This window comes from Mesocricetus auratus, unplaced genomic scaffold (genome assembly GCF_017639785.1).
Source record: "Mesocricetus auratus isolate SY011 unplaced genomic scaffold, BCM_Maur_2.0 Super-Scaffold_100008, whole genome shotgun sequence".
Lineage (NCBI taxonomy): Eukaryota > Metazoa > Chordata > Mammalia > Rodentia > Cricetidae > Mesocricetus > Mesocricetus auratus.
In genome coordinates, this window is record NW_024429192.1 from 3,392,213 (window position 1) to 3,418,423 (window position 26,211).

General features: G+C 45.1%; 1 protein-coding gene across 5 annotated transcripts in view; it reads right to left on the reverse strand.

Moving 5' to 3' along the window:
• Positions 1 to 2,224: 2,224 nt before the first annotated feature.
• The window catches only part of Ttc3 (tetratricopeptide repeat domain 3), a 96,897-nt gene continuing 72,910 nt past the window's right edge, over positions 2,225 to 26,211 (reverse strand). For all 5 annotated transcript variants that reach the window (XM_040750424.1, XM_040750423.1, XM_013116169.3 and 2 more), the window contains 14 exons: positions 24,931 to 25,957; positions 23,037 to 23,102; positions 19,775 to 19,924; positions 16,282 to 16,421; positions 15,594 to 15,662; positions 13,681 to 13,777; positions 11,962 to 12,062; positions 11,108 to 11,198; positions 10,400 to 10,492; positions 7,548 to 7,888; positions 5,774 to 5,900; positions 5,541 to 5,672; positions 4,531 to 4,623; positions 2,225 to 3,635 (listed from right to left, as the gene is read on the reverse strand). In XM_040750424.1, coding sequence (XP_040606358.1) covers positions 3,561 to 3,635; positions 4,531 to 4,623; positions 5,541 to 5,672; positions 5,774 to 5,900; positions 7,548 to 7,888; positions 10,400 to 10,492; positions 11,108 to 11,198; positions 11,962 to 12,062; positions 13,681 to 13,777; positions 15,594 to 15,662; positions 16,282 to 16,421; positions 19,775 to 19,924; positions 23,037 to 23,102; positions 24,931 to 25,957 — 2,602 coding nt within the window. In that variant the 3' untranslated portion in view covers positions 2,225 to 3,560. The remainder of the gene's footprint in view (positions 3,636 to 4,530; positions 4,624 to 5,540; positions 5,673 to 5,773; positions 5,901 to 7,547; positions 7,889 to 10,399; positions 10,493 to 11,107; positions 11,199 to 11,961; positions 12,063 to 13,680; positions 13,778 to 15,593; positions 15,663 to 16,281; positions 16,422 to 19,774; positions 19,925 to 23,036; positions 23,103 to 24,930; positions 25,958 to 26,211) is intronic.

Below are 26,211 nucleotides of genomic sequence, written 5' to 3' on the forward strand. Positions count from 1 at the left end.
TTCATTGTGATGTTTTAGTCGACTAGAATTTCTGTACTCTTGCTAATTTTTTTCCTTTTTAAAGCAGGGGCTAAGACAGGATGAAGTGTTCTCACACTAAGCACTACCCAGGTCCTTCCAAGGCACCAGTGCAAATGCCTCCCTCAACCTGAACGAGTAAACAGGACCTGTTAACTCAATCACTCACAGACACTTAGGGGCAGATATAGGCGAAATTATCCTGTTACAGAAAAGATCAGATCACAAGTGTCCTGGGGTCAGGAACGCAAAGAGTTTTTCAACACGACTTTGAGACATTTGATGCAGTTCTGGTTCAGATGATGCTGGGAGGTGCTACCTGAGCTAATAATAAACTTCTACAGGACCAAGCCTGCCCAGTGTAACTCAAAGGCTTTTGACGACCTTAAGTGCCTCAGACGATAACTTGATCTGCTGTTTATTCACTGGGGAGACAGGGCTCACCTGCCATGTCTTGTAGTACACACTTCAGTAGTAGATACAATTTTGTACAGAATGTGCTGTGACATTGTCTTTCGTGCATACACCACACACTGATGATATTCTCAGGGGTTAATTCGTGTATTCTACCTGCTGGTGCCGCGCACAAGAGGCATTCAAGTCACTCTGCAGTGAAGGGCTCCATTTCCATTGGTCCCCGAGACTGGCAGTGCCTGTCCAGACACCAGGGGACCGCATGAAGGTGGGCGCGTAGGCCATGGGTTGCGATGGAGGAAACAAAAAGGCTGCAGTCACAACTGGCCACTGCTTCCTTTCTGCAGTGTCTGGCAGGAGCCGGTCTGGCCCTTGTCGTGAACAGCCGTCCTGCCACCGTGCGGCCTGGGCTTCTTCAGCCTCATGGGGGTCTGCCCTTGCCCTCCCTTGTGTGGCTGTGAATCGTCTCTGGAGAGGGCCATGACTGAGGAATGACTGAGCTAGTGTTGCTGGGCGAGCGGCGGTGCGAGAGCCCTCTTTCCACTTGCTCCCACCACAGTCTCTCATATCACCTTACAAACACAGCATCTTGTATTGCGGGGCATCGCTTGAGTTTGACATTGATTATCCATTCCTCGTAACACAGGCACTTCAGGGGGACAAATAATCCCACATTTTAAGGCACAGCTACTGCTTCAAGTTAGACACTACTTGAATTAAATGCTGTTTGAAAACACTTGAATGGGTAACGGTTGAAATGTGTTTGTTTCTCACTGTAGTCAACATGGAGATGGGGGGTGGGAGACAAGGAGACTGCTGAACTGGAGCCGTGTCCCACCATGGACTGCTGACACATTTGGCCTTCCACAAGGGGTGTATGTGTGTGTGTGTACGCGCATGTGGGTGTGTGCACACCTTGTCCATCCCCACCACATTTTAAGAACTGAGTGCTGGAATTCAGTCTGAGTTGGCAGCAGCTGCAGGGGACTGGGAGTCCTAAGTATCAGTACCCTGCCATTAACTCACGATTCCAAAATTGTGGCATGAAAACACTCCAAAGAATGTGTCTGACAACTTTGGTCTAAGTCAGGCACTTTTGGCATCCTTAGCCTGTCCAACATGAGCTTGAACACTTTTTAAAAAATTCAATTATTTATTATGTATACAGTGTTCTGCCTGCAGGACAGAAGAGGACATCAGATCTCATGGATGGTTGTGAGCTACCAGGTGGTTGCTGGGAATTGAACTCGGGACCTCTGGAAGAACAGCCAGCACTCTTAACCTCTGAGCCATCTCTCCAGCCCAAGCTTGAACACCTTTGAATAAATTTATTAATGAACTCTGCTTTAATAATCTGTTAGTGCCCAGCATGTCCAAAAGGCCCTTTAAAAAGCCACAGCTCCCCATCAGCCTCAGCAATCCGTGAACCCCTAAGTGTCCCAGAGAGAAAGCCCCAGATGCGCCGCCGTCTTCAGCACCTTTCCGAGTGTCCACATGGAAAAGCCCTCCAATGAGCCCAACAGTCAACTCTCTATTGTCTCCTGCATAAACGTTCTACTCACAGACTGGACAGCCGGGTTTGCCAAGCTGTATTTAGGCACAAAGGAAATGTTCTGATCTAGGCTCTAAAATAACCCAAGATTCTTGGTCAAGACTCCTCAGATGCAGCATGTCTGCTCTTACCAAATGAAGTCACCTTTTCAGTGTGTGTCAGCACGGAGCCCTGAATTTTCAATCAGAATGGAAACTTAATACCTGGAAAGAATGGACAAAAATGACAGTGGACAGCTGATATTTCTGCAGGTTTTTTATTGACAGGTATTGGACAAGTATAAGGCATGTTCACAGGCTCTGAGGAGAAGCACAGAGGTCCGTTCTCTCAGCAGCTACTCTTCCTTGTACCGGATACTGCAGTCTGCCCCTGCGCACTGCTCTCAACTGTTAGAGCACGCAAACCATGTTCCAGGGACCACTATGGAAAATGTCTCAGAACAGGGAATCAACTGCTATAGACTAAGTCACTAGACACTACAACTCACACGGAAACAGGTAGAAGAAGGTGACCAAACCTGCTACTGCAACAGAGAACACGCTAGAAAACATTTTTTTTTGTTTTGTTTCTTCCTGTTTGAGAGAAATGGAATGCATCCAGGGTTCAAGTTTCTTCTGTATGTGCCACTGCCTACAGGTCACTAAAATACACCTAGTTTTGAATAGTTTCTAATGCAGTTAGTTTGTTTTCAGGCCACAATACAAGACGGCATGCATCACTTTACACAAAAGTCAAACGCAGAACAACTGAATAACACCAACACCACAGGACTGTCGGGTACATTGGTTTTTGGTGGCGGGATAAGGAAGAAGCGTGGTGACTGGTTCTACACGGTGCTCTTTTGTTCAGCACTAGCTAGCTGGACAGGACACTTCCAAGCAAGCATGGCTGTCAGCTAATGAGACAGCACAGAAATCTCAGTGTAGGCCTCAAGTGTGGAGCTGCTGCCACAGGTAGCCAGTTTCCAGGGTAACAAAGTTTGTTTTTTGAGATAGGGTGTCTCTGTGGCTTTGGAGGTTTTCCTGGAACTCGCTCTGTAGACCAGGCTGGCCTCGAACTCACAGAGATCCACCTGCCTCTGTCTCCGAGTGCTGGGATTAAAGGTGTAAGCCACCAACACCCGGCTGGTCACACTTATTTAAAAAGTATTTTATAACTAATTTCCAAAATGTGGGTCAACTGGATCATAAGCACTTTAAAAATCTATGAGGGAGATCCTCCAGTTCCAGGTAAGAACCGAAGTGGCTAAGACTCTTTCCGAAGGCAGCTGCTCATCTCAGAGCTTCCCTGCAGCAGCCCAACCATGCAGGGATGTGGTGACACAGCATCGCAGAGGCCATGCACGGCTGTCACTTGCTTGGAACTTGGTATGTACTGCATTCGCGACTCCATGTGTTAGCTTTGTGATAGTGTACAAGTCCTCACATGTTCCTGTTTTACACTGGTAACAGGACATTGTGGTTATTTCAACGCATCACGCGAGTGAATGGTGCATCAGTGGAGAGTGACTACCTACAGCAACAGGAAGGCGGTTCCGTCGTGGGCTGGGCTGGCTTGGCCAGGACGGTGCAACAGGCTACTCTTCTGACAGCAGGTCCCCACTGCCGCAGATGGGGCAGGTGTTCTGGCCTTTAAGCCACTGCTTAAAGCACTGAGAAAGGAAGAGACAAATCATTGAGCGCCTGCAGGACCAATGGGCCCCTGGCTCTGTCACCACTGCTCTCTCTGGCAAGAGTATGGCTAACGTTCCTCCCGAGTCTGGTGCTGCCCAATGTAAGACAAGCCAATGTCTGCCTAGGGCGGGAACACAGATGAAACCCCAGGAGAAAACAACCCTGCTCCAGAATCACACTGGTGATCTCGAGAAGGGTCTTGTCCGCCCTGACACCCCGTCTCAGTGTCAGCTCTTCAAGCCCCCTTCACCCATCTGTACAAGTTGTCAGTGTTGTGGCCACAGAATCACTCAATGCTGGCTCCTGAGTGTCCCACATCTCCTGTTGCTGCACACGGCTGGGCAGGCGTGGGAAGCTGGGAGAAAGGCAAAGCGTGTGGTGCACTACCTCAATTCCCTCTGGTGAGCATTTCACATTTACCCTTTCCTAGGGTAATAAAAGTCAGAAGAGAGCGGATCTGTCCTAACCCTGCAGTTCCCAGACCACTGAGACAATTAGTCCTCAATCCTATAAGGGCACGCACCAGATGCTCCCATCCAGACAGAACCTGTCTCTAACATGTTGACTTTGCTTTCTATGCCACACCGAACAGACCCTGTACACTATTTAGTCACGTAAGAAACCACCTTTCAAGGAGCTAATATTGCTTTGAGACCCAGAGCCAATACAGCTACATATTCAGTCTACAGAGCTACAGACACACTGGGTGGTCCAAGACCCCAACCACTTCCCGAAACACCTGTTTTTACATCGGCCTATGAACACTATGCATATTTACAAAGAAAAAATGGTTTCACACAAGTACTGACACCTAAAAAAAATTCCATTTTTAATTTCAAAATGCTTGATAAGCAGTCAAGAGATAAGCCTTACCCCTTTGTGAAACCTGTGCCCACATTTTAGCACACGCATGTTTTTCGACTTGAATATCTCATGGCATATCTCACAGGAATTTGCATCTGGTGCCTGCGGAAACAAACACATTTAAATAATAAACTAACTTTTAATGACAGTACATGAGAGGTCTAAACATGTTTTTGCCACAAAGGCCGCAGATTATTTTCCAACTATGGTTGAATAGGTTGAAAAATAGCTTGTTTTAAAACAGTTTCCAGCGAGGCACGGTGACTCATGCCTTTAATCCCAGCACTCAGAGGCAGAGGCAGGTGGATCTCTGAGTTCAAGGCCAGCCTGGTCTACACAGTGAGTTCTGGGACAGGCTCCAAAGCTCCAGAGAAACCCTGTCTCAAACAACAACAAAAAACGTGGCAGTATAAATAGCTTAAATACTCCCAAATCAGTCAGGGACTTGGACAGGCTATGCTATGGCCAATTACAATGTTTGAAACTGAAAAAAAGCAACACAAAGTGGGTCATAACAGACCACTGGATGAATATAGTTGATGGCAATACTTATTATGTGATTAATTTTTAAAAATTAGACATGTACCTAAAGATAGATCTAGGAAACACTAGGATATATAAAATGTTAACAAGGTTACGCCAGGCTAAGATAGACTTAATTTTTTCCTTTGCTACTTTCTCAGGTTTATCTAAGCATGGATTATTAGCATAAATCCAAACAGCACACACCGGTGGCTCACCAGTAAATGCCAATAAAGAGCCTGCAGCACTGGGTGTGGAGATGAACACAGAGATGAGACTTCCCATATGCAGTTGGTGAGCACACAGTGTTTTCTGTAGGACAGCACTGACCCTACAGTAGACACGGACTCCTATTTTACTTCTTAATTCCAAACATCTAAGAAGCAAGAAATGAGTCTTGCTTATGTGGGTAGGTACCTCATAATTTAAAAATTCTGTGTCCCGCCATCCTCATTAAAGAGGAAAATGAGCAAGGCAGCTGTCCAGGTGATACTCACAGGGACATCCTCTCCTTTCTGGCCTTTGGTTCTGGATGCTGGTCCAACAACGGCGAAGGGTGCGCTCTGGGAGGACCTGGCCACAGCAGCAGCAGACAGAGCCTCGGATGTCTTGTCTCTTCCTGGATTTGGCTGCAGAGGTGACGATGTGGGAAAGTACAGATACTAATTAAAGTCTGGTCAGCTTCTCTGGTTTCACATTTTATAAACACGCATGAAGACCAACACCTTACCCTTTTCTTCTCCTGTTCCTCTAGAATGTGCTCCGTTACTCTCTCAACAATCTCCTCAATACTTAATCCAGGGAGGGAGTTCTTGTATTTGTTTCGAACTTTTCTAACAAAACCAGCAAGCTCAGTGCTGAAAGAGAAAATCAGATGATAAATAACTATGACTACTCACCATCCAAAGGCCTGTTGACCAGTTACCCACAGTGACCATACAGAAAGAACCATTTAAGCCGGGCGTTGGCGGTGCACGCCTTTAATCCCAGCACTTGGGAGGCAGAGGCAGGCGAATCTCTGAGTTCGAGGCCAAGCTGGACCGACAGTCTCCAAAGCAATACAGAGAAACCCTGTCTCGTAAAACCAAAAAAAAAAAAAAAAAAAAAAAAAAAAGGGAACCATTTAAGGCGGAATGATTCGTCTCAAGTAACTACATGGTTCAGCAGTTAAAGCGTGTGCATTGCTCTTTCCCTCCTGGGCAGGGCTCCCCTGAGACATGAAAGTTTCTTCTGGCCTGTCACGCTGTGAGCACACATACATGGGGAAGAGGGCAGCCTAGGTGTCTCTCTCTCATCACTCTCCAGCTTATCTCTGAGAACGATACACTGATCTCTGCTGTGCCTGGGCTACGGCCTGGCTGCCCTGCCTGCCTGTGAGGTCGGTGGGTTCTGAACCTGGGTTCTCAAGCTTGCACAAGTATTTTACCAAAATGAGTCATCTGCCCAGCTGCCCCAGACATTTTAAATGTCGGCTTTATTCCTGAATGTCGACTTGATAGCCTGCCATTAATACTGAGAATGAGAAACAACGCAGGTACAAAGTATCATGTGCAGAGCTCTCTTTTAGCTGGGCCCCACCCTGACCTCTACTTCTGCACTGACTGGGGAGCAGAGACACTCTCAAGCCCGAGCAGCCAGACTCAGTCTGATGAGCAGCAATTCCTGAGACTCACACGGATACCTTTGCAGTATGAATTCAATTTAGTCTTTTCACTTCACTCGGCTAACAAATCAAACTTCTTGCTTACAAAATGTGAAGATGTTAGTGTGTCCTTTACTGTCTGAACACATAACTATTTTATAGTTCATTTACTGAGCTCACAACATGTAATGTTGGGGTGTTACAGATCTCATCAAGTCCTAGCAAATGACTGTGTTCCTATGGCTTCTGCTTTGGGTTACTCAGTAGTCAAGCTTTCATTCTTTTTATTTTTTTATTTTTTATTTTTCCCCCCAGATAGGGTTTCTCTGTGTAGCCCTGGATGTCCTGGAACTCACTCTGTAGACCAGGCTGACCTCAAGCTCACAGAGATCCGCCTCCCAAGTGCTGGGTTGAAGGTGTGCACCACCACAGCTGGCTCAAGCCTGGCACTTTCAATCCTGATGTGAGCGTGACAACGGTTACTTGTGGCTTGGGTGTGCAGCTGAAGTGCTGGAGCCTTTGCTCCCATGAAGAGCCCTGGGTTAATCCAGCATCACATTACACTGGTCACAAGAATTAAAGTTCATGCCTTTCTCAGCAGAACAAGTAACACAGTCATTTTCACACTAATCCCTAACTGGCCATGGTTTTATCTTATCAAGAAGCAGTTCAATGGCCAGGCATAGTGCCCACACCTTTTATCCAGGCACCCAGGAGAGGCAGGTGGATTTCCGTGAGTCTGAGAACAGTGGTCTATATGATGAGTTCTAGGATAGCCAGGGTTATACAGTGTTAAGAATCTGTCTCAACCCCAAAGAAACACTTAATGAAGTATTTAATAGTGACAAACATCTATTCATACCTGGTGTAATACGGGAACACCACTGACAAGTGTTCGATAACACTGTTGAAAGGCTTTTTTGGAGACTGGCTTGACCGAGTGGCCTGTGCAGGTGGTTTCTCGTCAGCTTCAGGGCTCTGTTCTGATGGAGACACCTGGCTAGCCCTCATGAGCTCTATCTCTTGAGCAACTTCAGGATGATGGGTGGGTGAGCCTAGGGACAGTTCAGGAGCCTCCTCTGAGCAGTCACTGGTAGGCTCTGCATGAGAATCCTTATAGACCGCTCCAGTCACGCTGTCTAGAGAAGTCACCAGCCCTTCATCCTCAAGACCTGAACACTCAGAGAGGAACTCAGGATAAATCTGTTGAGAAAAATTAACTGGTAAGTATGCAAGCCACAATGCAGTGCTCGGCAAACTTGAATACAGCAAATTAATTTTTATTTTTAAAGAATCAGTAACTGTGAATTCTCATTACAATACACATGGGTCTGTGACTTGTAAACAACTGTCATTTTTCTCTGTAAAATTAGAAAAACTGCCTCAATGACAGCGCTCCCTTCAGTCTACCTGATTACCTTGTGCCCTGGGAGCTGAGCTATTGGTAACTGTCCCCACCGCCCAGGGCACAGGACGACCTACAAGTGTGGCCACACCTCTCCGTGGCTCTCTGTATGCTGCTGGAGGCCTCAATCTGAAGCCTAGGCCCCTCTCTCCCCAGGCCACCACACACTCTCTCGCCTAGCATATTTTCCTGAGGCTCTTACCTGCACTTGGGTGATCTGGGGAAACCAGACTCAATGTGCTCAAAGCCGGTTCATCTCACAACCATACGCTCCCATGTGGTGAGCAGCACAGGTCTTCCCCACATGGCTCCCACCTACAGCCCCTTCCCCAACGCTGCTGAGCGTAGTGAGCCGAGTGGAACTCGCTCCAGCCTTGCACGCCGACGTCTGCCTACTCCTCCCTCCAGTTCATCTTTTCCCTGACGGGGAACCTAAACCACAGCCCTCCAATGACCTAAAGAATAGCCCCAACTTTGGTGGGCGTCTCGGGGGCAAGGTGCTCCTCTGTCCCTTCCAAAGAAGCGGACTGCGGGTGCCCTTTCACTTCCAGCCTCCCAGCAGTGCTCTGTTCACGCTAAGCGCTGGCATCCGCCCTCCCCAAACACCACCCTCTTGTCCCTTTCCTACCCAGATGAGGATTTATGTCGCTGGAGCATTCAGTGGGAAAACATCCATGTGTCTTCTTTGCTGTAAGGTCTGTCTTTCCCCAAGTGCACAGTACCGAGAGCCCAGCCCACATTTAATCTTGATCACCACTAAATACCCAGGAACAAACGAGGAGAAACGAGGCACAAAAGTAATGGTTTTTGTTGTGTGCTTGGCTGTTGTTGTTGCTGTTTGTGGTCTTTGAAGACAGGGTTTCTCGTAGCCCTGGCTCTCCTGGAACTTGTTCTATACACCAGGTTGGCTTTAAACTCATAGAGATCCACCTGCCTCTGCCTCCTGAGTACTAGGCATAAATGGTTTTTAAGGATACTTTTTTACATAAATTCCTGATATACTGAAGTCTCAAAAGTTTGAATATGAAAACATTTTGAAGTTATAAAATTATAAAAATAAAACAGTGAATAGTAAAATATTCTACTAAAAGTCAAAAAAATTTTCCTTCCACATTTGCTGTAGTCACTTGGAGAAAACAAAAATGTGAAGTGACCTTTAAGTGTAATCAAGAACTTATTCTTCACTAAAGTCAACGCAAAGTGTAGATCAAGAAGCCACACCTTCCATTCCTAAGACATTAAACATTTTAATTATTTTTATTTTATGTGCATGAATTCTAGCTTGCATTTATGTCTATGTGACTGGTTGATGTCCTCAGAGGCCAGAAAAGGGCATTAGATGCTCTGGAACTAGAGTCACAGATGCCGTGAGCCACACTGTGGGTGCTGGGAATCAAACCCAGGTCCTCTAGAAGAGCAGGCGGGCTGTCAGGCACTGAGCCAAAGACGAGGAGAAGGGAGAGGGGAAGCACCAGGGAGACTTTCTGACAAAGGTCCAGCTAGATGCGTCCACAGTAGGACAGCACAAGGCAGGCCCTGGGAAAGCAGCAACCAGGCGTGAAATGTGACATCACACTGGACACTCTGAAATCCAAGTGAGGCCTGGAATTCTTACAGTCTCATCTCTGTCTAAATCCCAGAAGCAGGTACCTCAAAATCCAATAAAGTAGCTAGCCTTACTACAAAGTCCACAAAATAACTGCTTTTCTAAAAAGAACTTTAAATTAAAAAGATAAAATTTAACAAGCACTTTTATTTGAAAAGTACCTCAAAAAAGCAATCAAGTATGATAAGCTAGACTAATAAACTCCTTTGCGTCTTATGTGCAGCACTGTTTGCTTTACATTTGATGAGGAAACAGACTGAACTCAAGACCTGCATGCCTCCAAGTATCTAGGAGTTCAATTTCAGATGGTGACAGGCAGAGGTGGCTGCTGCAGCCACACATACCTGCCACTCAGAGTGCTTGTTCACAGGCTAGACTACACATAGTTCATTGTCTGTCTGTCTCTCTCTGTCACTCACACGCACATGCACACGCACGCACGCACTCCTGCATCAAGAAAAGAAGACAGACATGAAGGCATTTGAAACGTGGTACCACAGGGATGGCAGTGTGTCTTGGTGCTGTTCTCATACCTGGTTATGCAAACACCGATCCATTTATGGTAGAATGTTTAAAGCTTAGCAGCCACAAGCAGCACCGATCTGGAAATACTAAGACTAGCCTGTCCCTGTTTTCAGAAAACAGTCAGCACAACTATCTGGACAGTTAAAGAGATCATGGTAATGCATCCCTCCTCACTCACCATTGTCTCAGCAGGGAATGAAAGCTCAGAAACCGAAAGCTCACTGAGATGAGAGCCATTCTTAATGGCCTCAATTTGATCTTCAAACTGAGACTGTGGGTAGAAGAGAAAACGTTAAGTTTTTCTAAGCAATTCCAAAAGAAAACCACTGTTTCAATTAATATTGTTTTCCTGTCAGATAATTCATATGGCCAGAAGAGTCCCAAGAAATATTAGTGTGATTAAAGCTTTGAGATAATCTTTCTAAGAAAGTCACACCATTTTACCGAGGACAAGGCTGAAGACCTCAGTGTGAGCTGACCCTTGCCCGGCAGGCCTCCTCAGACTGGAGACCCCTAAAGCAAGACAACTGCTTCTCGGAGAGTGAGCTGGGGGAAGATCTTGTCATCGGGGCGCTGGGAAGCACCCTGTAATTTCTCCTGTTCCTTCTCTTGGTACTCAGGAGTGAACCCAGGGCATTATGTATGCAAAGCAAATGTTCTAAGATAACTAAGAAAGTATCACTAATTTCATGAAAAATTCCTAGTAATTTCAACAACAATAACAAAAATGACAACAGAAAAAAATCAAGGAATGTTTAAAATACAACAGTAGTTTCCAAAGAATTAAGGCCATCATAATGACTTTGAACTGTGACACGTTTTCCATCCTGAGAATTAAGGCCATCATAATGACTTTGGTGGAATGGTGACAGGTTTTCTAGCTTACCTTCGTGCTCTCAATCTCCTCTCCTACATTAGAAAGAAATGATTCCCACGAGTGTATGTCACTCTCAATGTCAGAATATGATGCAGAATCACTGGAAAATTTCAGAAGTAGAAAACTGCTTAACATCTACTTTACAGACTGGAAAAATTAAAAGCATTTAAAGGCAAACAGAGATCCATGTGGTGGTGCACACCCTTAATCTCAGAACTTGGGAGGCAGAGGCAGGTGGATCTTGGAGTTGGAGGCCAGCCTAGTCTACAGAGCAAGATCCAGAACAGACTCCAAAGCTACACAGAGAAATTCTGTCTCGAAAAAAAACCAAGGAACAAACAGGACGAAACAGAAGGCAAACAGAAACAGACACACTGTAAATTTGGAGCACTGTAAATTAGTTTTTGCCCTGGAGAAGCAGAGCCCCTTAGCCGAGGAGCTATTTGTAACTGATACCCAATGTCAAAGGGAAAATCAGTTTTTTCCAACGGAATCTCACTGGGTGTGTTTCATCCTCACCTCAGGGCAGCCCCGATGCCCTGGAGTAGGTGACAACACAAAATGTACTTTTGTTCCCGGGCTTGTCTGTTTCAGTTTGCTTTGTCCCCCTCACCCTTTATTTTGGTCACACTGGTTTCTTACTTGTTTATCTTGATTTTCACCTATTTCTTTTTAAAGAGAGACAGGAGAAAGAACATACGGTTGGGTGTAGGAAGGTGGGGAGGTTCTAGGAAGACTTGGGGGAGGGGAAACCATGATCAAAATACATTTCAGGAAAAACGTTTTAAATAAAGTTTTTCTTCATGTTTCTAAGTTTACTTCCCAAGTACATGATGGGAAGGACACTTAGGAGGCCACGGTACCTGCTCATCAGCTTGAGGCTTTTAAGATAGGTTTCTGCTTGTGATGCCATACTCTGTAATTTGTATACTTCTCGCTCCTTCCAGTTTTCAAGCACAGATACCTGTCAACACATAGATATATAAATATTTTACAAATGAAAATCTGAAACTGCTTGAAAAGTATATGTGTAAACATTAAAGACTTTCCAGATTCTCTTTCGTAAAGTATGATGGCAGACACATGAGACCATGATTACGCTGTAATGTCATCAGGTGAACAGGAATGAAAAATTGGGGATTTAAAAAGGACAACAAAAATATCTACTTAGTGACATGAAACCCCATGACTCTCTGTATCTCACTACAAGCACAGAGCCAGATTATCTGTGAGTGTGGGAGTCTACACAGAGTCAGGTTACTGTGAGTGTGGGAGATCTACACTACTCCAGGCACAGTGAGGACTCACACCCAGGGCACGCTTTCAGCTTTCCCTACAAGGGAACCGGCTGTTGTATAAGGATCTGTGCAGGAGATGTGGATCAGCCTCATTTTAACCCGGGTGTCGATAACCTGCACAGGGCCCTCCAGGCAGACCTGCTGCCAAGTAGCACAAAGCGTGAGCTGAAGAGGCCAGGAAACCAGAGGCTGGCATAGCGTGGCTGATTAGTGACTGGAAGCCTGCTATCTCCACACGGGCCAACTCATTCCTTTTCTCATTTCCCCAGAAAATCAGATACATGTGACAATAAATAGAACTTGTTTCTCAAATAAATACCGAAAATCACACTTATAAAGAAACAAAAAAACAAAGCAAGGTGTTGAACACAACCATTTTCTTTTGCTTCAGTTTTTCAAATAGTATACCAACAGTAACGTGTATTTCTCTAGGGGAACTGGAGACTATGTACATGTGCAAACACACACACACACACACACAAACACACCTTTTGTATTTTGGGAGAGGCTGTCCTTGAACCCGTGATTCTCTTGGTGTATCCGAGATTACATTTACAAGTCACCAACACGTAAGTAGGTTCTGGAGTATGTGTGTGTGTACACACGCATACACACGGAGGCCAGAGGACAATCTCTGTGCTATTTCTCAGTTCACTCCACCCTTCATCTGCTCGCATATTTAAGACAAGGCCTTTCACTAGCCTGCGACGTGAAGCAGGAGAAGCTGGATTGCTAGTGAGCCCCAGAGCCGTCTGTCTTTGCCTGCCTAATGCCAGATTTAAAAGTGGGAGGGGTTAGGGATGGGACACAGGTCCTTGTTGCTCAGCAAGCTAGAACACTTTACCAGCAGAGAGCCAGCTCTCCAGCCCAGGGTGGGGTGGGCGGTGTGGGGTGAGGTGTGGGGAGTAGGGTGTGGATTTCGTTTTTTGAAGAACTGGAAAATGTTGACACACCTCACGGCATGCCACTTGATTAAGTATGAAGATATTCCATGAAAAGCATGAGAAATAACTAAATTATTTTGTTAAATAAGAAAAAGTTATAAACTCTGAGATACATAGACGGGCACATCTCTGAAACAAGTGTAAAATGTCAGGTCTGGGGATACACTGCAGTGTGTGCTTGCCTGGAGAGCATGAGGACCCGATACTGAAGAGAAGGAATAAAAACTAAAAGTTCTTAGGCAAAGAAAAATAAGTTGTTTTATTTAGATAGCCTAGTCCTTAACCTCCCAGTTTCTATAACAGCATTGTTCTATATGTACCAAAGGCCCTCTGGACTCACCTCCGCAGCCACTGCTCTTTGACGGCTCTCCTCACAATGTTCTCTCCCCTTCCGGACAGACTCTTCTAGTGCCGTCTTCTCATCTGTGAGTGCGACACTGTGAAGACATCCACCCAGTGAGATCACAATGATGTCAAAGGTGAGGGTAGCCCTGAATCACATCACGTTTCCCAGCATTACTTCTGCCTCATGAGCTACCCTAGAATTCACTCACGTGCGCTCCGTACCTCCCAAGTGAACAAAGGGACGTAAGAAACCAAAAGGGAGTGTCTGGAACAAGTGAGCAGGATCACATGAGGGCACCCTGTGAGTGTGAGCGTCTGCGTGTGTGCATGTTGTGTGCATGTGAGAGCATGTGTGTGTGTGTGTGTGTGTGTGTGCGTGTGTGAGCACGAATCCAGGCACAGGTAGCGGTGGGTGTCTGGAGGCCAGAGGTTGGTTAACTCTGGGTGTGATTACACAGGGCCATCCGCTTTGCTTTCTGTGGTCAGTGAGCCCCAGGGATCCTCCTGTGTCCAGCTCCACAGCCCTGGTGTTACAGGTACTCACGACCACAGCTGTGGCTATGAGTGGATGCTGGGACACAACTCAGGTCCTTACGGGGCGTGCACTTTCCCAGCTCTATTCACTGGCTTTGGAGGATATGAGGGGTAGCATCTCGATAAACAGGTAGCTGTCCTCAAACACCCTCTCTGTTTCAAGCAAGAAACTCCATCATGGACCAGTTATAAAACAGGAAAAAGGTGATCAGTACAAAGCTGTTCATGGCCACGCTTTTTAAAAATTAACATGCAAAGTAGTGTGTTTCGTTGTGGCATTCTCAGGACTCTGCTGTGTTTCTTCTCCTGTACTCCTGCCCCTGGCCTCGGACGCCCCCCCCATCTGCCCTCCGCGTCCATCAATCTCCTTTTGCTTTCATATCAAGTATCTTTCACTTTCCAGACGGTTAAGATCTCTTTTTTCTCCCATGTTTCCCTCTCTAGTTTCGAAGACCAAAATGGACACATGAAAACTAAAGTCTGCACAAAAGAAAACACTGCACCCTTCGTGGTAAGCCTGGACTGTTTTGCTCACTGTGATTTCCTGTTCCACCATGGCCATACATTAAAATAACAAGGAAGGCCTCGGGAGATGATGAGAACAGAAAAGATTATGCAGAATGGCATTTCACAAGCAAACACCACTGCTGATCTACAGAGTCCATTAATGAGGATTAAAAGGGAACTCTACAGGTTCACAATGAAAACTGTTAAGCAACCATCTCCATTTTGAGATTAGAGTCTTAAAGGTCACGAGAGGTGTTTTCTGCAGGCGGGACGGGGACCCAGCCACACTGCTGCATGTTGGGAAGTGGTTCCACTACTGAGCCACACCACACCTCAGAAGAGTGCTTCAAATGCATTTGTAGCTTCAAGTTAATTAAAGAAAAGAAAGAAAAAGAATCAAGCATGGTGGCTAACACACTCTGGAGGCAGAGGCAGGTGGATCTATCTATATGAGTTTAAGGCCAGCCTGATCCAGGAAGTTAGTTCTAGGCCAGCCTGGGCTACACAGTAAGACCCTACTTCAAAAATAGAAAAGGAGTAAATAACAGCAATAAATCTGGCCATTTTTTATACTGACAACGGGAGGTAAAAGTAGAAACTCGAAGTTGGATGTTGGTGGCGCACACCTTTAATCCCAGCACTTGGGAGGCAGAGGCAGGAGGATCTCTGTGAGTTTGAGACCAGCCTGGTCTACTGAGCGAGTTCCAGGACAGCCTCCAAAACAATACAGAGAAACCCTGTCTCGAAAAAAACAACCAAAAGTAGAAACCTGAATATATGCATATTCAAGGCTTGAGAATTATTTCAGAGAGACAGATAAGCAAGATTGTAGTGAAAGATGCTAAGAATAATTAAAGCTTGGTTTGCCTGATTCCCAGGGACTGGTCCAGATGTGATCCGCATTCCGTATCTAATTCATCAATTTTGTAGGCAGACCTATAAAAGCAGCCACAAAACCTTAGTTACCTTTCAGGTTTTTTTCACTATAACTCCTCATCCATGAAGAAAATAAAATGCAAAGCTCCCCGTGAACTCAGACAGCCCCATTTTACTGCATCATGTAGTGTTGTTTAGAGCAAGTTTTAGTTTTTTGTTTCCAGGAATGCACATGATTGGCACCCCAGCTCTTCAGGAACACGATAGGGAAATCTCCAGGTTAAGGACGGCCAGGGTTACACAGTGAGATGACACCATTTCAGAATAAAAAAATAAATGAGTGACTAAGCAGCCAGCATGGTAGGGCAGTGAAAACGTTCACAGTAATGTTTAATTGTAAAGGCAACTGAGCCTTTGCTGACTCAGCTACATGCTATCTCACGTCTATGTAACTGATCTGAAAGCATGCACTTCAGACCAAGTTTTAGGTGAAAGAATTTTCAAAGTTTTAGGTGAAAGAATTCTTCAATGGATGCTTTTCAAATGATGTAAAACGATTGTGAAACTAGTATATACGAGGCTTTTTACCTGATATGTATTTGAAATTAAGTACAAAAAATGTGACAAGAATCAGAAACCACAAGATAGTAAACAGCACCACGCTTCAACTGTTACTTACATTTCACTGGTATTTACAACCTTTTTAATTTTTTTCTTCAGGGCCTTTAATCTTTCTTGGATTTCTTTTTTCTCTTGTTGCCATTTTTTAATTTCTCTGTCCAAATCTTGGAGGAACCAGTCTAATTCTGTCTTGGAGATCTAAAAGCATTTTAGAAAATACTTGAATAATCATGGCAATTCTTTTTTCCGGAGACAAAAGATCCCCAAAGCCTAGAACAGTGACAGTGTCTCAGCACATGCAACAACTGAAGCCCAGCGGGGCTGGCACTCTGGACAGACACACAACCACTTCCAGCCCTAGGGCTCAGCACACGCAGCACAGCCAGCCACATTGAAGCCACCGGAGCACTGGCCATAAGAGAGGCCTCTGGAGAACCCTGTGTGCCCACAGGACGTACACTGCAGTCTTCCCTACACAGCTCCCTAACCTGGAAGTAACTGCACATGTTTTGGCTGCCACATCCAACAGATTTTGCTTGCTTTCAGAAATGCAAATGTGATACTGCTGACTGATCAATGAAGGCATCTGGATTGAATACCTGTCTGAAGTCCAGGCAGTATGTTGGAGAAACTCTACAGAGGCAATCAATGCTAATTCCCTTCCCCTGGAGGGTCAGGCTTAATGCCACTCCCAGACTTAATTCTCGGCCCCCTTACGCAGTTGTTGCTTTTTGAAATGTCTGTCCCGATAAACATGGAAAAGTCTCCAGTCATTAGTGAAGGACCATCCACTCAGGGGGTGCAAGGCATATGAGTAGGATACCTTTCTAGATAAAATACCAGCCACAAGTAAGACATGGTATATCTGATAATTAAAGTGTACCAGACAATCCAAGCATTGCTTAAAACAAATAAAAAAAGTTAGTTTCTGTTGGGGAAGTCCTGTGTATATGTCAATAAATTACTGCTGGCCAATAGGAATCTAGATAGGTGGGGCTAGGAGTCCAGGAGGATTCTGGGTAGGAGAAACACGAGTAATTCAACATGTAACCGCCATGGGGTAGGAGCCCGGAACTATTCTCCGGTAAGAGACATACTTAGATTAACAATTATGGGGTAATTACTTAAGCCAGAGCTAGCCAGTAAGAAGCAAGCAAGGCCAACAGCTTCATAATTAATATAGCCTCCTGTGTGTTCATTTGGGACTGATGTGGCTCTAGAACCAGGCTGGTGGGAAGGCTCCTCTCAAAGAAAAAAGCTGTCCTTAACAAGTTTCTAGTGTGAAACTCTATGACTACCAACAACGTTTAATGTAATTCTGTGCTCCTATTTGCTAGAGAAAGACTTTAATTTCTTAGTTCTTCCTGTCTAGGTTTAGAACATGCTCAGATCAAGGATTCAGCTACAGAAACATGGGGCTTTCTCCCTCAGAAAGAATGACTATAATAAACCTACACAGATACAATAGGAAGTATTGGATTTCCAGTCAAAAGTGATACAGACCAAGAGGCCATTTCTCACTCTTCACCCCCAGACACCAAGGGTTCCGATGCTTATAGAGCTGGCGCTGCTAAGTAGTCGAGTTCTGTAACAGCCGGGACCTATGTCAGAGAGTGCTCTAGATGGATGTCATGCAGAGGCTCGCTCTTCCTGAGTGACAGAAGCACACACATTCTGTGGTTCTCCCTCAGGCTGGGGTGGGGAGCTGTTCACACTTTCCTTGCTAATAAAACCTTGCTGATTCCAAACACACTACGTCACCACAGTGCCTAGGATGACCCATGCCTACCACACGGATAAGCTCCTGTATTCTACACGGTCACTTCTATTCCTGAGATCAAGTCTGCTTGCTGTGCAGCTGGAAGCCACGCCAACTTTGTTTATACTGAGCCAATGACCTCACTTGGACCTAGCTCTGTGAAAAGGAGATTATGTGCAACCACAAGGTTATGCTAGGGCATGAGAACCTAATTGGCAAAGGTACTTCTGGGAGATCAGGTAACAGAAAAATAAAGAATTATAATCACATTTGTGTGCACACACTCACACACACAGCTCTGCCAACAAAAATATTCCCCAAGTTCAAGTGCTGTTTGCACTCACTGCCCTTAATGACAAAGCTGCTTCATAATTAACAAGGAAATGATATTAACTGCCACCCACTCTTGTGAAAACACAGCCAAACTCAGAAACACAACTTGAGAGGTACACAGTTCACTAGGAAAAGTCTAGAAACCGAACAAGCCTGTCCTGAGGGAACCCGCCATGTTCTTGAGTGCAATCTTGGCACACCAGATCAAAAGCTTGCAAAAGGAAAAAGCAGGAGAGAATTCCACATGAATGAGGCGAGGATATTGCATTGGAGCCCAGCTTAGACGACACAGTAAGACCCTCTCTCAAATGCCTGAGACCTCATGCCTGAAAGCCAGGGAGCAGCAGCCAAGCTCTATACTGTCCCTGCCGTCCTCTTGGGCACGCCATCTCCCCAGACATGGCAGGCTTGCGGGACTGTACAAATACAGTTCCCAGTCTGACCACTACTTTGTGGAGCTGGGGAGGTCTCTGTCACAAATGTCACTCATCAAACAACCCCCTGAAGTGACTATGCATCTGAATCTGCCTGCTACGTGATCACACAGGAGGCCACATGGATTACATGCAAATCTTCCTGAGGTAATACGACATCTGTATCACTGTTTTACTGAATATCTCTTTTATTCAAGGGTGTATCCCATGTGTCATGTGCTGAATAGGGTTTAATTCTTTTCTTTTACTATTTTATTTTTCCCAGACAGGTAGTGAAGAGAAAGACTAACTCCCCTCATCCTCTGACTCTCCCAGTTATATCTGTGTGCAAACAGGTCCTGGGGAGTGTTATTACAGTCACCTGTGACCATCCACCCTTTTCCTCTGGGGATACTCCAATCTCCATGAAGAGTTTTCCTAGTTAAAGTCACATTAAGGTACTTTTCCACTATTTAGTGTATTATTCCAGCTGTTAATTTAGACCTCTCAATTTTTCCCTTCTGAAGTGGATTAGTGTCTCCGTTCCCTTTATGAGCCGGAAGCAGCAGTTTCTGGCGTCTGCAATCTCACTGCCCCACTGCAGCCCCCAGCTATCCCGAAGGTGCCACTCCCCCTCCATAGATGTAGCTGGCGGCCCGTCTGGACTAACAGAATCTAGCCCAGACACCAGGGGACTGCAGTACACGGTGAAGGACAGAAGTGGAGCCATTGCTTCCTAAGCCCTGAGCGTGCACTGGAGTTTCACACTTGCTACAGTAAACTCGGAAAATATGCAACTACTCCCCAAAGTCTCCAGACAAGCGGACTAAACTTTAGTGGAGTGACCTAACTGCTCTATCTGAACAGCTCTAAGCAGAACGGTCAGGACAGAAGCAAGCCTGAGTCTGGGCCTCACACGAGCCTTTGGAACGACAGATTCCCAGTCCTCTTCTCAGAAGCAGTGTGTAAGGCTCTACCCAGCCACTCGCACTGGTACACGCGTCTCCCTGTCACACACAATCAAGGAGAGTCTCAGGCAGGGTCACCTGGCTTTCTTCCTCGTTCCTTTTCAGCTTTTCTTCCAGGTCCCTGATCTCTTCTGAGCTCTTGAGTTGGATCCGCTCATAGTTCTCACATGCTGCCTTCAGCTGCTCTCTTAACAGGCAATGCTCCTTCTCAATCCAGGAGAGGTCCCCCTAAGAGTAAACCAGAGGCACCAATTAATAGTGGCTTAAAACCTGCCATCTGTTTTGAACTGTCTCAAAGGAAGGTAAAAGGAAAGTTTATGTGGGAACTGTTGTAATAATTCAGAATTTAAAGTCTCTAAACACTGTTCAAACAAGGACCCAGCTTTGGTTTTGGTAGGTTTTTTTCTTCTTCTTCAAAACAGGCTTTCTCTGTGTAGCCCTGGCTGTCCTGGAACTCACTTTGTAGACAAAGCTAGCCTCCAACTCACAGAGATCCGTCTGCTTCTGTCTCCCAAGTGCTGGGATTAAAGGCGTGTACCACCACTGCCCTACTTAGCTGCTGCTAATTAAAAAAAAGAAAAAAGTTACCAAGGAACTGCTTTCTGTTATCTGCCATGTATTAGCTTGAAATCAAAACAAACAGAAAGACAGGATGTGATACTGTCTGTGAAATACCGATAAACAACAGATAGCACTTTCTGTAGCTTAGTGCTACTGTGTCTGAAGAAAGCACTGGGGATTTGGGAAACCCGGAGGTGCAGAAGACTGCCCTCCTGTGGCAGACCCCTTCAGTAATCAACCCTGATGGCAAAAATCTGAGCCGTCTTAACAACTTACTTGCAACAGCACCAGACTACTTCACAACTAAAAAGACAAGGAATCAAGTAACCGAAATTATAGGATTTATCAGAACACTGATTTACAGCCAGCACAGGCAGACAAACCGCTGTGCTCTGCAGGGCTCAGTTTATGTCTGCCCAGACCGAGATTTGACACGATGGAGACGTGAAACCTTCACGCCTACTGTGACACACAAGCAAAACTTGACAGCAAAACTTGACAGCAAAGACTTCAATTACCTCTATTTTATTCTCAATTTGTAAAAGAATCACAGCGAATGTGGTATTATTGATTACTTCTATATCCTAGGCACCAACAGAGACAGTTGGGACATCAAATGGCAGCTTTAGGTTACGATGTCTGGAAAACAAGGGTGAGCTATTGGAGCAGTGGAGGGTTTAGCCGCCGGTCACTGGACCTGTCTAAGTCTCGAAACTCAGGACTAATTTAACACAGCTTCTGTCAATGTTCTCAGTGCAGACTGACTTTCCTGATTTGGAGCTAAGTAAAAATAAGAAGAGCCCATAAACTGAATATACACTGTGTCCAACAGAGACTGGTTTACTATAGTACTGTCTACAAACAAAGCAGACACATTCTAAGTGTTCAATTAAGACAGCAAACAAATTGCCACACATTCTTGTAAAGAAACAAGCAAACATGTTGTGATTCTCTAACAGGTACTAACAGAAGAATGCAAATTCCAGATGCATTAAAACAAGATTCCATCTTTTACAAGATATCACTTAACTACATAGAAATGAACAAGTAAGGCTGCACATCAAAATATTAGCATGGGCTGGGTGTGGTGGTGCACACCTTAAATCTTAGCACTAAGGAGGCAAAGGCAGGTGGATCTCTATGAACTCCAGGCCAGTGTGGTCTACATAGTTAGTATCTTGTCTCAATAAAACACGAAAACAAACAAAAAACTTAGCATGTGTAAGATGAATATAGCTGATACTTAATTTCTCATGATTTCTAGTAATGTGTACTTAATTTTTTTTTTTTTTCGAGACAGGGTTTCTCTGTATTGTTTTGGAGGCTGTCCTGGAACTCGCTCTGTAGACCAGGCTGGCCTCGAACTCAGAGAGATCCGCCTGCCTCTGCCTCCCAAGTGCTGGGATTAAAGGCGTGCGCCACCAACGCCCGGTGTATTTCAATAGTTTAAAGGCTCTTTAGTGTATGAAAACTGACGGTCTTGCTCAGACAGCATGAACAATACATTTCTGTGACGACAGCTGGGTCTGTGCTGAAGAACAGCACCACAGTACTTCACCACATGAACACTGTATCTACTTTTAGCTACATAGTGCAACTTCAAACTGTATCTAATTTTTGACTGTTAAAATTATAAACAAAACAAATTCTAAACTGTCTCTTCACTGGTCTCCACACACCTATCAGTGTGTATTAATCTGTATAGCTTTCCCAGAAAGCTGCATTTTACTTCTTCCAATACCAGGCATATGGAATTGGTTGGTTTGTTTGTGAATGTCTAAAAACATCAACATTTCTTTTATTGTGGCTTGTATAGTCATGCTAATTCCCATTTTTCTGATAGGCAGTTTTTTCTTACTGATTGGCAAACCCTTTTTGTGTTAAGAATATTTACTCTTCTAGACCCAGAATTCCTGAACAGCTCCTGGGTTTCTGACCAAGAGAAACGATGACAGAGCAAATATTTACTGTTATTTTAAGCCACTAGATTTTTGAGGTTAGCCTTGAATTCATGGAGATGTGCCTGCCTCTGGAGTACTGGTATTGAAGGTGTGCCCATTACAGCCTGCCTCAATAGATAACTATTAAACATGGTTTAGGTTCACACGTGTAGTAAGATTATCCTGAATTAGGAAATAAACTAGGGGAAAAAAGAAAATCAGTCTTCTCGTTACATCCTAACCAACCAAGTACAAGGGCACCCCATCTCTTCATAAGTCTCTCAATAGTAGCTTAGCTATCTTGAAATGAAATTTTTGCTAAGAATGGAATATTTTCTCTTAATAAGTTAGTAAGTTGGTCTTAGTACATGGAAAGTATCTTGTATGTAATTACCTGTCACTTCTTCTGGTCTTAATTTCCATGAATAATGATACTTATACCTCCTTTTTTCTTTCTCATACCAAATTTTATTAGTTAATATTCCCAGAACAATAATAAATACTAGTGGTGATGTTTTTACCTTTAAAAAAGATAACTGAACCACTCTTAAAGTGGCTTAAGTCTTTGTATTTTCTGATATTGTACATGTCAATTACCTTATTTACACATTAATACGTGCTCATCACTCAGCTAAAAGAAAGTCATTATCCTTTGAATTAACACATAAAGGGAAACAAAACTTAACCTTTTTCTTGGCTTCTTCTCAAATTTCAACAACAAACCAACAGCTTTTGTCATAGCCTAAAGCTTATCCCACAGTAACTTTGGGATTAGCTGGCACCGATTCATATGTTAATAAAAATGGAATATTTAAACAATTAATATACTGTTGACTCACCTGCTGTGTCTCAAAAGGTTCATACGGCTCGGTATTGACGCCCTGGTGTACTACACTCCTAGACACCTGTGGGACAAACGGACCACTTAAAACTTAACAGACTTCATCATACCAGTAAAGTTCAAAGGACGCCCACGATTTTTCCAAGGATTTTTTTTCGATTATTTCTCTTCATATAAAGATTTTATTAGGAAAACATCGTTTAGAATGTAACCAAAATTAATGCTAGCTCTGTAGTATCATCATTTTTTTTCTTTTCTCTCTTTTTTTATTTTTTTGGTTTTTCTTTCTTTTTTTATTTTATTTTCCAGTTTAAATTTAGATAAGAAACGAGGTTGCTTCACAAGTCAGTTCCAGGTCCCTCTCCCATTCCCTCCCCTCCTCCCGTGCACTCCCCCCAACCCCCCCCCCCCCGTTATCCCCTCATTCCCCCAGGGAGGGTGAGGCCCTCCATGGGGGTGTCCATAGTCTGTCATTTCATATAGGGCAGGGCCTAGACCCTTCCCCAAGAGTTCAGGGTGAGAGTGCACCTCACATTGTTCTATGGGAGTCCAAAGTCCGTGTGTATACTTGGGATGGGTACTGATCTGCTGCCCAAGGCTCAATAGATTACCTAGGCCTCCTCACTGACACCCAGATTCAGGGGGTCTTGATCAGTCCCGTGCTGGATTCCCAGGCTGATGCCTGGGATTCAAGAGTTAACCTTTGTCAGGCCAGCTGTTTCTGGGTATTTTTTGGTTTTTCGAGACAGGGTTTCTCTGTATTGTTTTGGAGGCTGTCGGTCCAGCCCGGCCTCGAACTCACAGAGATCCACCTGCCTCTGCCTCCAGAGTGCTGGGATTAAAGCTGTGCACCACCACTGCCCAGCTCAACATTTTTTTCAAAGCTCCTAGGAAACAGAAAACTTCAGGGGGGCAGAATTCCACACCGACTTCAGTGAATTCACACCCAAAGACAACTGTGGAGAGGCCTGACTTATTTGCATGCTTGTCAGGAAGGTGCTCATACAAACCACTCATTTCTCTCCACCTGGCAGAACTTGGGCATGTGTAGTCCAAATTCTTCCCTCTTTCTCCCTTATTCATTACTTATCAAGTGGCTGGCCCAGGGCTCTGTGCATGCTGAACAAGCTCCCTCCACTGAGCTCACGATCAGACCCTGTCCTTTTACCTTCTCTCTATGGGGCAGTCAGCTCAGACTAGGGGCCGCTATTCTGACTCTGCTGTGGATGCAGCAGAGGCCAGTGTGGTGCAGCTGCTGCAGTTAGTAGTGTGTGCTCTCCTCTAGGGGAGCAGCCACAAGCCCTCTCCCCCTTCCTTTATAATCATGAGAGTGATGCTATTTCTATCAGTGTAGAACTTCGGCAGGGAACACAGATTATTATATATTGCTTAATCCAAACTTCTTTTTAACAACAAAAGAAGGGCTCATACTGACAAATATTTTTCTCTGCCTATCTTTTTGCTTGCTTTTTGAGACAGGGTTTCTCCCTAACTGTCCCAGAACTCACTCTGTAGACCAGGCTGGCCTCGAACTCACAGAGATCTTCTTGCCTCTACCTCCTGAGTGCTGGAATACCACCATCCAGTTTACAGATTTTTTTTCCAAGAAAAAGTTTTCATTACCACTATGAAGCCAACTACTTCTTTTAGCAAACATAATGGCAATGACAAATGAAAAGGCAAATTTAGCTTGTGTACCAACAAACACCCTGTGCAGCCTAGCAAACCTGACAACCTGTGTGCAGTCCCCAGATCCTACAGTGGGAGGAGAGAACTGACCCCTTAAAGTTGTCCTTTAACATGAGTGTGCGAGCTGCAGCATGTGTGCACATGCACCAGCACGCGCGCGCGCACACACACACACACACACACATTTTCTCTTTAAGTCTTACCTGTACGGCAACCACTGGAGCAGGTAGAGTGTGCGTTACGTCACTGACACCTTCTAGAGAAGCTTCACATGGGTCATCAGTGCTCCCATCACACCCGCTGTTTCTGTCAGGTTCACTCAGAGTTGTACTGGCATCATCTGGGCTGCTCCGGGACGTTGCCGACACTTCCAAAGAATCATCGAGGAACTGTGTGCCAGAGGCAATCTGGTGATCAGCGTCACTCTCGGGGTTCAAATTATGACCGTCAAAATACGCAGCAGCGCCTTTATCTGCTCTGTCAGTGGCTACAAAGGGTGGCACCACTGGCATGGGCCTCTGCAAGGAATACTCAGGAGGCATTCTGGCCAACGGCGTGTAGATGCCAGCGAACTGGGACAGGCTTGGGAGCACGTTGACGTACGCTGGCCGCGGCTGGCTGAGGTCGAACCCCTGGAAAGGGAGGTATGTGCAGAACCCGGTGACCACGCGGGACTGAGCCCAGTACTGAGCCGGTGCGGCATCATCAGGAGCTGGTGTGGGGGGAGGGGAGGAAACCGGCCCGGGATGCACATCCTCACAGAGTGGTGTGGGGGAGTCGGAAGAGACTGCTTCCAGCCTGCTGTCCTCAGAAGCTGAGCCAGAAGAGCTATCAGAGTCCAGCTGGGGTTTCAGGTCCTCGGGAGCTGGTCCTGGTGCGGACTTCACATCCTCACACACTGGTGTGGCCTTTACATCTGGTTTAAATTCCCTAGCAGTTGGGTTTAGTGGCAGTTTAACTCGTAAATATTCTCCTGTTTTTGAAATTTCTTCAACTTTAGTTTTAATGTTTTTCTTCTTTCTTTTTTTCTTGAGTCTTGAGGCAACTTTTTTCAATGCAATACAGTTGTCTATCACAACAAAACGAGGACATCCCAGGAGGAAAGATTTCAAACCTCCTGCTTTCTCTAGCATCTGTCGAGTTTCTTCAGGGAAGAACTCATCTTCTTCAGTGAACACCCTGTCATTCATGTCCAAGGGGCCATGCTCTTCCAACAGCTGAGAGAAGTAGCTAGAAAAGACAGTATTTACATTGAATTACAAGAAAGTACTAGGGTTCTCTTTTCTTCTTCCCCAGGCAAAAATATTTTACTTCTGGTATCAATGCCCCTAACAACAAAATCCGGAGGAAACAATGAAATCCAGACAGAAACCAATGATACAACAATCAGAGACCCACTTGCCCTGAGAACACAATCCCTTAATGCTTTCTTTGGGAAAAGAAGCTCAGATGTTATTTTATAACTGCCAACTAATAATTGTGTA